This window comes from Mus caroli, chromosome 12, assembly GCF_900094665.2.
Source record: "Mus caroli chromosome 12, CAROLI_EIJ_v1.1, whole genome shotgun sequence".
In the NCBI taxonomy this organism is placed as follows: domain Eukaryota; kingdom Metazoa; phylum Chordata; class Mammalia; order Rodentia; family Muridae; genus Mus; species Mus caroli.
The window spans coordinates 92843337-92853694 of record NC_034581.1 but is presented as its reverse complement, the minus strand read 5'-3'; the positions used below and the strand labels follow the sequence as shown (position 1 = coordinate 92853694).

General features: G+C 39.4%; 1 protein-coding gene across 2 annotated transcripts in view; it reads left to right on the top strand.

Moving 5' to 3' along the window:
- Positions 1-10358, top strand: part of Galc (galactosylceramidase) — a 61018-nt gene that overhangs the window by 34125 nt on the left and 16535 nt on the right. For both annotated transcript variants that reach the window (XM_021179239.1, XM_021179238.2), the window contains 3 exons: positions 286-410; positions 4348-4475; positions 8907-8996. In XM_021179239.1, the coding sequence (XP_021034898.1) occupies positions 286-410; positions 4348-4475; positions 8907-8996 (343 nt within the window). The remainder of the gene's footprint in view (positions 1-285; positions 411-4347; positions 4476-8906; positions 8997-10358) is intronic.

Below are 10358 nucleotides of genomic sequence, written 5' to 3'. Positions count from 1 at the left end.
GAGAGAGAGAGAGAGAGAGAGAGAGAGAGAGAGAGAGCTAATTCTCTGATTAACTATTAAAACGTTTGGATGAACAATGAACTGGAATTTTTAAAAATCAGAGTGAACTGAGGCAACATATATTTTGTTTGGTGTACTTAAGTTAATCTTCATTTGCTTATATATAATTATGAAGGATACTTTTACTTCAGTCTTTTAGATATAATTTATGTTTTTAATACATAGTGTTGGTGTTTCTTTCTTTTCTTTTCCTTTTTTTTTTTTTAAATCAAACTAATGTTTTAGCACAATTGCTTGGAATTTGGTGGCTAGTTACTATGAAGAATTGCCTTATGGACGAAGTGGGTTGATGACGGCCCAGGAGCCATGGAGTGGACATTATGTCGTAGCATCTCCTATCTGGGTATCAGGTATGGATGTCTAGATTCTCTCTCTTTCTACACAAATTCTTTTAAAGAGACAAAGCAGAAAGCACCAAAGGAGGTTGTACAAACTGTCTGTGCTTAAAGAGTGTGACTATTTTAAGGGAGTTCTGCCTGTGTTTTATATTATTATTTTTGGTAACCTGATTGCTTTCTGTATTTTGTACTTTATTATTCTAAGACTAGGTCCTTAAGAAAGGGGGTAAGACCGTTCAAGATAAAAGTCTTGGAAAGATCAGGAATTCAAGGCCCATACCTAAATACCACATACAGCAAACCAGTAGCCAACATCAAACTAAATGGAGAGAAACTTGAAGCAGTCCCACTGAAATCAGGGACTAGACAAGGCTACCCACTCTCTCCCTACCTATTCAATATAGTACTTGAAGTTCTAGCCAGAGCAATTAGACAACAAAAAGAGATCAAAAGGATACAGATTGGAAAGGAAGAAATCAAATATCACTATTTGCAGATGATATGATAGTATACATAAGTGACCCCAAAAATTCCACCAGAGAACTCCTAAATCTGATAAACAACTTCAGTGAAGTTGCTGGATATAAAATTAACTCAAACAAATCAGTGGCCTTTCTGTACACAAAGGATAAACAGGCTGAGAAAGAAATTAGGGAATTTCTTTCACTTTTCACAATAGTCAGAAATAATATAAAGTACCTTGGTGTGACTCTAACTAAGGAAGTGAAAGATCTGTATGATAGGAACTTCAAGTCTCTGAAGAAATTGAAGATCTCCTGCTTGTGGACGTTGTACATCGTGGTGCGGAGCCTAGTGCGCACCACGATGTACAACGTCCACAAGCAGGAAAGGAGCTAAAACCATCCAGTGGAAAAAAGACAGCACTTTCAAGAAATGGTGCTGGCTCAACTGGTGGTTATCATGTAGAAGAATGCAAATTGATCCATTCTTATCTCCTTGTACAAAGCTCAAGTCTAAGTGGACCAAGGAACTACATAAAACCAGAGACACTGAAACTTATAGAGGAGAAAGTGGGGAAGAGCCTCAAAGATATGGGCACAGGGCAAAAGTTCCTGAACGGAAAACCAATGGTTTGTGCTGTAAGATTAAGAATTGACAAATCGTACCTTATAAAACTGCAAACTTCTGTAAGGCAAAGGACACTGTCAATAAGACAAAAAGGCCACCAACAGATTGGGAAAGGATTTTTACCAATCCTAAATCTGATAGAGGGCTAATATTCAATATATACAAAATACTCAAGAAGTTAGACTCCAGAAAACCAAATAACCCTATTAAAAAATGGGCTACAGAGCTAAACAAAGAATTCTCAACTGGGGAATAGCGAATGGCTGAGAAGCACCTAAAGAAATGTTCAACATCCTTAGTCATCAGGGAAATGCAAATCAAAACAACCCTGAGATTCCACCTCACACCAGTCAGAATGGTTATGATACAAAACTAAGGTGACAGCAGGTGCTGGTGAGGATGTGGAGAAAGAGGTGCTGGTGGGATTGCAAACTGCTATAATCACTGTGGAAATCAGTTTGGGAGTTTCTCAGATAATTGGATATAGTACTACCAGAAGATCCAGCAATACCTCTCCTGGGCATATACCCAGAAGATGCTCCAAGTTGTAATAAGGACACAATCTCTACTATGTTCATAGCAGCCTTATTTATAATAGCCAGAAGCTGGAAAGAACCCAGATGTCCCTCAACAGAGGAATGGATACAGAAAATGTGGTATGTTTACACAACAGAGTACTACACAGCTATTAAAAACAATGAATTTATGAAATTCTTAGGCAAATGGATGGATCTGGAGGATATCATTCTAGGTGAGGTATCAAATCACAAAAGAACACACATGATATACACTCACTGATAAGTGGATATTAGCCCAGAAGCTCAGAATACNCAAGATACAATTTGCAAAACACATGAAGCTCAAGATGAAGGAAGAACAAAGTGTGGCTACTTTGATCCTTCTTAGAAGGGGGATCAAAATACCCATGGAAGGAGTTACAGAGACAAAGTTCAGAGCAGAGACTGAAGGAAAGGCCATCCAGAGACTGCCCCACCTGGGATCCATCCCATAAATAACCACCAAACCCAGACACTACTGTGGATGCCAACAAGAGCTTGCTGACAGGAGCCTGATCTAGCTGTCTCCTGAGAGGCTCTACCAGTGCCTGACTAATACAGAAGTGGATGCTCACAGCCATGTGGAGCACAGGGTCCCCAATGAAGGAGCTAGAGAAAGTACCCAAGGAGCTGAAGGGGTTTGTAGCTCTATAGGAGGAACAACAATATAAACCAACCAATACCCCCAGAGCTCCTAGGGACTAAACCACCAACCAAAGAGTACACATGATGAGACTCATGCCTCCAGCTGCATATGTAGCAGAGGATGGCCTAGTTGGTCATCAATGGGAAGAGAGGCCTTTGGTTCTGTGAAGGTTCTATGCCCCAGTATAGGGGAATGCCAGGGCCAGGAAGCTGGAGTGGGTGGGTTGGTGAGCAGGGGTATGGAGGAGGGCATAGGGAATTTTTGGAGGGGAATCTAGGAAAGGGGATAACATTTGAAATGTACATAAAGAAAATACCTAATTTTTTAAAAATGCTGATTACATGGGAAACCCCCCCCCAAAAAAAGCCGGGGGTGGGGTGGGGCGTAGTAAGGGGAAAGAAAGGCAAGCAGCCCAGGGCTTGCGGATGTCCAGTGATGGAGACAAAAGTGATCGCTCAAGTATGTGATCCCACAGCTTGAAAATAGAGATGGAATAAGTATACTTATATTCAGCTCAGTGTGTCTAGAAGTTTTGGGATTATTCTTTTATGTCAGTTCCATTTTATTGATTGTACTAAAGTTAGTGTATAATATTACCAGTAAAAATTAATAACTAATTTTGTCATTGATTAATCAAAAAGAATACATGTATTATGTGAAATAATTGGTTCCCAAATGTATTAAACATTTGAACATATGCATTTTAGAAGATGATATGATTATGGCTATCATACACACACACACACACACACACACACACACACACACACACACACACGTATATACACACGGAGTATAACCATATTAATAGCTAATAACCCTATAAATAAGATTAAATAACAATAGCAGACTTTTTCTTTAACATCTTAGTAAGATATTTAACATTATTTTGCTTCAAAATTATACCGTCTTTCATTAAAACCAATTTCTTCAAACGAAGATAAATCTAAGTCCACTTGGTTCAATTTTAAGCCCATATTTTGATAATTATCATCTATAGATTTGTGTTATTCTCAGATTTGTAATCATGGCATTACTCTAAATTCCTTACGTACCTTTTCAAAATAGTGGAAAAATTAGGTAAGGCTTCTGTGTTGACTGGATCACCTGTTGGTTGTTGGAATTCTTCTACTCACTTTGCTGAAGTAACGCTCTTCTAAGTTTGTGACTCTGGGAAGTTGGGAAATATATATACATATGTACTTAGAAATCAATTTGAGGCCATAAAGTAGTTCTGAGGTACATTTATTTGCTTAAAATTTTTTTATTTAATTATTTTCTTTGTTCTGTTAGGATGGACTGAGTAGTGATGAGTGGGCAAGGGTTGGGAAGACAAATGGAGTAAGTGGGCAAGGGTTGGGAAGACGAATGGAGTAAGTGGGCAAGGGTTGGGAAGAGTCACTCTATTTTGCATTTTGGGAAAAGGAGTGCATAATTAATACGCTTGTATTCCCAGGTTCACTAATTTTCTCCAGTCATTCAGAAAGTCTTCCTGCAGATATACTTTACAGCTGAAATATTTAAAATGGAAGCTTAAACTTGGGAAATACTTTCTTAAAATAGACTTTAGCTGCGTAGAATCAATCAGACTGAAATTGGTAGACAGCTATTTTCTTTTAACGTTGTCTCATTCACATTCTTTTCTTCTTTTCTGTAGCTCACACAACCCAGTTTACTCAACCAGGCTGGTATTACCTGAAGACAGTGGGCCATCTAGAGAAAGGAGGAAGTTATGTCGCTCTGACTGATGGCTTGGGAAACCTCACCATCATCATTGAAACTATGGTAATTGTCCGTTGTTGAGACTCACTTAGTGGGCATCTCATACTTCACCAGGAACTTTGTCTTTAACAGAAGGATCTTGTGTTCTTCTGGGCATAGGAGGGCATGCCTCCAAGAGTCTTATGACTGCCTCCCAGGGAGAAAGGTTGGAGAAGGCTGGTGGTTACCTTGCTACTTCTGTTGTTTTAAGACATCTTTCTTTTTAAAGATATATTGGTGTAAAGTAATGACTGGCTCTTCTGACCAGCCCCAAAATAAGACTCAGACTCAAAATATATTTATAAATACCTTGGGCATATTGCAAGGCTTTTCTCTTATTAGATCATAACTTAAATTATCTCACTTATTCTAATCTACATCCTGCCACGTGGCTGGTTACCTGTGCTCAGGTACCATGTGTCTGTCTCCTCACACCTTCCTAGGAGGATCTCCTGCCTAGCTCTATCCCACAATTCTTTCTATCTATTGGATGTCCTACCTTCTATTCTACCCTTCTCTATAGGCCATAGATTTTTTTTTTAAATTGACAGGTGATGAATACATGTAATACACATGATATTTTCTCTACAGTATATTGGGATAACTGGTGAACATGTCAGTTCCTTTGTGTTTATAAGTAGGAATGGGGCTGCCAAGTTAAACAGTAACTAATGTGAAGAGCTGTCAGTTGCTGGTACTATTTTTCCTTGCTACCAGCAGTTTATAAGGCTTCATAAGCAGTTCATAGACAATATTCTGTCCAAAAAGGACAAACAGAGGTAAGATAGTTGACTACTAAGCTCTGCCAAGACAGGGTAAGGCAGTCCTTGATATTTCCTACTTCATAAAAAGTCTGCTAGATGGTTCTAGGCCACAAGGCTAAAGACAAATAATCCAACCTTATAAAACATTAAAGGCCATTCAGATAGTCAGCTGTCTCTGTAATTGTTTACGTTTTAAAAGCTATGTTTGGTACTTCCTACATACTCAGACAATATTTAATTTGTTCTCAGATTTCTAACGTGGTTAAAGATGAGTTATAGTCTCATAATCAAACTCAAGTTGTTTACATTGAGAGAGAGGCACTGAAATAAAAGACAGCTTTTAGGTAATGTTACAAGCTAAAATCTAAAATTATAACTCTTTAAGTTAGAAATGATAGTAGAGTACTTTATCAATTGACAAATATGATGGACTAGATGTTAATTGTATATCATACTTTGTAATTTACATGATTGTTATAGTTTTTTTCAATTTATGGCTGAGAAAAGAGTTTTTTTGTTGTTTTTTTTTCTAATTGGACAAAAAAGGTGAGATGTAGGAAGTGGTACTGATGCTTTGATCTGGAAGCTGCATGTGAATTGTTCCTGTTCCCCCATTGGTTCTTGATTGATCAATAAAGATGCTACGGGTTAGTGGCGGGGCAGAAGAGGCAGAACTTCCAGGTTCCCTCAGGCAGGGTAGGAGACAATGGAGTGGGAAAGAAAATAAACTACTGTTTTGGAGAGAGAGAGCCACTAGCCATGTAAGATCTCGGGTGGAGTGGCCATTGGCCGCTTCCCTGACTGGGCCTGGGGTAGCAGGTGAGAGGATAGAAACACAACAAAGCTGAGGGCAGATTTAGAGTCCTGAGCTGGGAGTGAAGGTGAGGGCACGTTAGCCTCTGGAGGCTTAGAAGTGCCTGGCCATTGAGTTAAAATACATATTAAAAATAAGCTTATGTGTGTGCGTGCATGCACATGCGTGTGTCTTTCATCCACAGGTCCAAGGGAACCAGGGCAGTGGCTGGTAGCGCAGTCCTCCCAGAGCTTAAAGAGGGGTTGTAGAAACTACGACGCCATGCAGCTATTGTATATTTGCTCCCATCCTTATAGGATAGGTCAGGCTGATCCTAAGTTCATAATCCTGCTAGATCATCCTCCCAATGCTGTAGAATATGCCCAACTTCTCTCTTTCATTCTTTGGCATTCTTTGAAGTAAAAAAGCTCTAAATATGTGTGAAGTTCACATTCAGGATGTTTTTATTTTTCTGCACACTTAGTATATCAGACATAAGAAACCATTGACTAATCCAAGGTCATGCAGATTTGAAGTGTAGATGCTTTTTTTTTTTGGTGTGTGAGGGTATTGTTACAGTTTTAAGTCTTACATGTAAGTTTCTGATCCTGTTATTTCTTGAGGTGCTTGGCGTTTGGTCCACTTCCTCCATTTGTGTGTATGTCTAGCTGGCGAGTGAGGTCCAGCCTCAGTGCGGTGAGGGTCCTGGGAAGGGGGCAAGGGGAGTAGTGCCGACGGAGGAACTCCTTGGAGTCAGGAGTGGGTGTGGCTGTCAGTTGAGGTGTTTCACTCTGCCCGATCAGTCGCATCATTCTTCCTTCTTCCTTCTTTTGACAGAGAGCTGAACCCAGTCTGTTATTTCCTTCATGAGAGTTTTAGCTTAAGGATCCTTTTACTGACTGTAGGTGTAGTCGGGTGCTATAACTTTTTCGGAAGCTTTGGAATTTTGTGTATCTATCATTTTGATTTTCTGATCTGTGTGGTCGAGCACGGAACCCCTCCTGTAATCCCGCTTTAGTTGCTTAGGGCTGGCAGGGTTCTCCTCTTCCATTCTCTTCAGTTACTGAGTCATGCCTCCTCCTTCCTGGTCTTCTGAAGGTTTGGCTTTCTAAGGGGATAGTGCTGTTTGGTTTGTTTTCTGTACTTCAGTATTTCACAGTAGTATTTATTGTCATCCTGTTTGTGCTATGGCTTTGGTTTGCTCTTTTGAAAACTGTCTAGCTTCTTAAAGTAGAAGGCCAGTTATTTTTTTTTGAAACACTTAAAAATATAGGCACTGATAGCCTTCACGTCCTCTATATGTGGTACTTTAGTGTAGTTTATCTGTCTTAGGTTTTGTTTTAATATTTTGACCACAAAGTTTGTTTTTTATTGTCCTTGTGATTTCTTTCTCAATTGCTTTGTGGCAAGGTCATTTTATATTTGTATTTCTGTGAATTTTGCACCTGTTGTTATTGATGCTTTATCTCGTCCCATTATGATTGGAGAGCATACTTCCTGGTGTCCCTCCGAGAGGACTGCGGTCAATGCCGCGCTGTGGGCTACACTGAGAACTGCCCTGGAAGAATAGCTGCTTTGTTGCCTGTGGAATCCCATGTGGTTGTTTCTCAGATCAGAGTCTCTGTTAATTTCCTGTTCTGCCTGAAAAATCTCAACAAGTAAAATCTCCACTACTGCAGAATTGTCTCTCTTCTTTCCCCTTGTTCTGTTAGGTTTTCTGTATTATTATTATTATTATTATTATTATTATTATTATTTTCTTTACATTCCAAAAGTTGCCCCCTTCCTTCCTGGTCTCCCCTCCCCTTTGCTTCTGAGAGGGTGTTTCTCCACCTGCCTCACCCCCTTAGGATCGCCCTTCCCTGGGGCATTTTCAGATTTTGTTTTTATTTCTAGTATTTTAATGTATTGACTTCTGACATTAAACTTTCTCTCTGTTTATATTTTTCCTTTTGTTTTAAAATCAGTTTTCTTTCCTATTATTTGTCATTGCTACTTTTCTGTGCCTTCTGTTGGTATTCGGTCCCTCACCCCTGCCACCCTTGCTTCAGCCTGTAGGTTTTCATTTCCTGTAATGCATGTCCTCTTTCACTGGCTCATGGTCAGGTCTAGCTTTCCTTTTGCCTTGTCTGGCATTTTGGTTGGACTGTTAAATGAGCGTGAGTTTGCTATGGTTTGGTTTATTCTTGCCTTGTGATCTATGTTTTCTACAATTCGTGATGTTTCTGTCTGGCGTCCTCCTCTGCCATTTTATTTGACATTTAGTGAGTGCTTTCTGATGCTGCTTTCTGGTCCTTTAATGACCTTTAATGACCTTCCTGCTCCACCTTCAAGAGTCATCTCTCAGCAGTGGTTTCAGAATTTACCAGACATCCCTTCCTGCCTCAGGACCACCTCATATATAAACTGATTGGATCCTGGAGCAATGAAGGAATGCTGTTCTTTTGCCATTTTTTTGTGTGTAAAATTTCCCATTTTATTGTACATGCCACACCTCCAACAGAAAGATAATAGGATGCTGTGAAGTTATTACTTTATGTGTAATTTTTAAAAAGATCCGTGAGAAGAAATGAGAACAGTATATGTTTATATCATGTTACATTTATTTTATTTATGGCTATGGTTCTTTGGATCTATTTCTATGTATTTAAGTTACCATTTAGGTCATTTCCTTATTCTAAGCTTTGTCTAGGCCCACACAGTATACATTCATTAAAGTTATATTAGCAATTTATTTTTTATAAACTGAAATAACTTCATATTTGCTATAAATGTTTGCTATCCCTGCTACTTTTCAGGCATTGATTATTTATGCTTTATACATTGATTATTTATTGATTATTTATATAAAATAGCTTGTATATTGTTTGGATAACTCACATGACTCTTTCTCCTCAGAGTCATCAACATTCTATGTGTATACGGCCATATCTACCATATTATAATGTCTCACATCAGCTGGCTACATTCACTCTAAAGGGATCTTTGGTAAGTGCATGTGTTTAACTTTTATTTTGATTTCAAAATTTGTGTTAGGGTTGGAGAGATGGCTCAGTGGTTAAGAGTGCTCGCTGCTTTCCCCAAAGAGTGGAACTGGTTTCCTGTACTCTTTTGTCAGGTAGCTCCCAACTACATGTAACAATAGCTACAGAGGATCTGGTGCCTTCTTCTGTCCTTGAAAAGTCACACATGTGAGCTTACAGAAACACAACTAATAAATAAAATACACCTTTAACATTTTGTGAAATATTTGTGTTCTATTACAAGCCATTCATTCTTATGTGTCATGTATTATAGAATTACTAAGAATCTGTGTGTGAATGGACACCTGGTGCCTTGTATCTCCCGACTTTTTAAAAAAACAAAACGAACCCACAGCCTCATGTAATCTAGGCAGCCCCATTTAACAATGGAGACTGGCCAGGAACTCATGAGTATCCCACCTTTACTCCGGGAGTGCTGGGATTGCAGGCATGGGCTAGCACATCTGCCTCAGGGAGGGAGTGTGGGGTAAGAAACCTGGCTCACTTGCATGCTAGCCAAGCCCTCCACCAACTAAGGTCTCTTCTGAGCTCCATCGTGAAATAGGGCAGAAGCCAACACCTAATAAGGCTGTCTGGGGCTTGGTTGTCCTTGGTGGGGTGAGCGTCAGATGCAAGGCCTAAGGACTTTTTTCCCAAACTGGGCTTTCTCTGGGTAGTCTTGGTGAGGAGTCTTCAAGCCCTGAAGTTTAGAGTATTCTATACTGAAAATCAAACAAAACAAAGAAAAACCAAACAAAATACCCAAAAGTCACCATTTTAAAAGCCTCTTAGTGTCCTAAGGATGAGGTTTTGTTTTGTTTTGTTTTGTTTTGTTTTGATGGCAGAGTATTATTAGAGGGCCAGCAGGGCTGGGAGGGAGGGAGACAAGAGAGGCTGGGAGGGTGACAACCAACAAGAGTGCATTATATACATGCGTAAAGTTTTTAGAACAACATTTATTACTAAGAAAATTAGAGAAAACACCTAATAATTGTGGTCAGAAAGCAGGGTTGTGATGTTAACCCTAGCAAAGGCAAATTTGCTCGTGAAGCACAAAGTGGAAGAGTTTTATTTTGTGTTTGATTAAACCTCTGACTCCAGTAAGCTGGAAGGCTTCAGAAAGACTTTTGCAGTCAGACTCCAAAATCAGCCCAAAAGCTATGGGTTGTTTTCAGTTGCAAGTTCTTGTTATCTGCTTTTTTTTTTTTTTTTTTTTTTTTTTTTTTTTTTTTTTACATGTCAAATGTTGTCCCCCTTCCCAGTCTCAGCTCTGCAACCCTCCATCCCATCCCCCCTCCCCTTTGCCTCTAAGAGGGTGCTCTCCCAC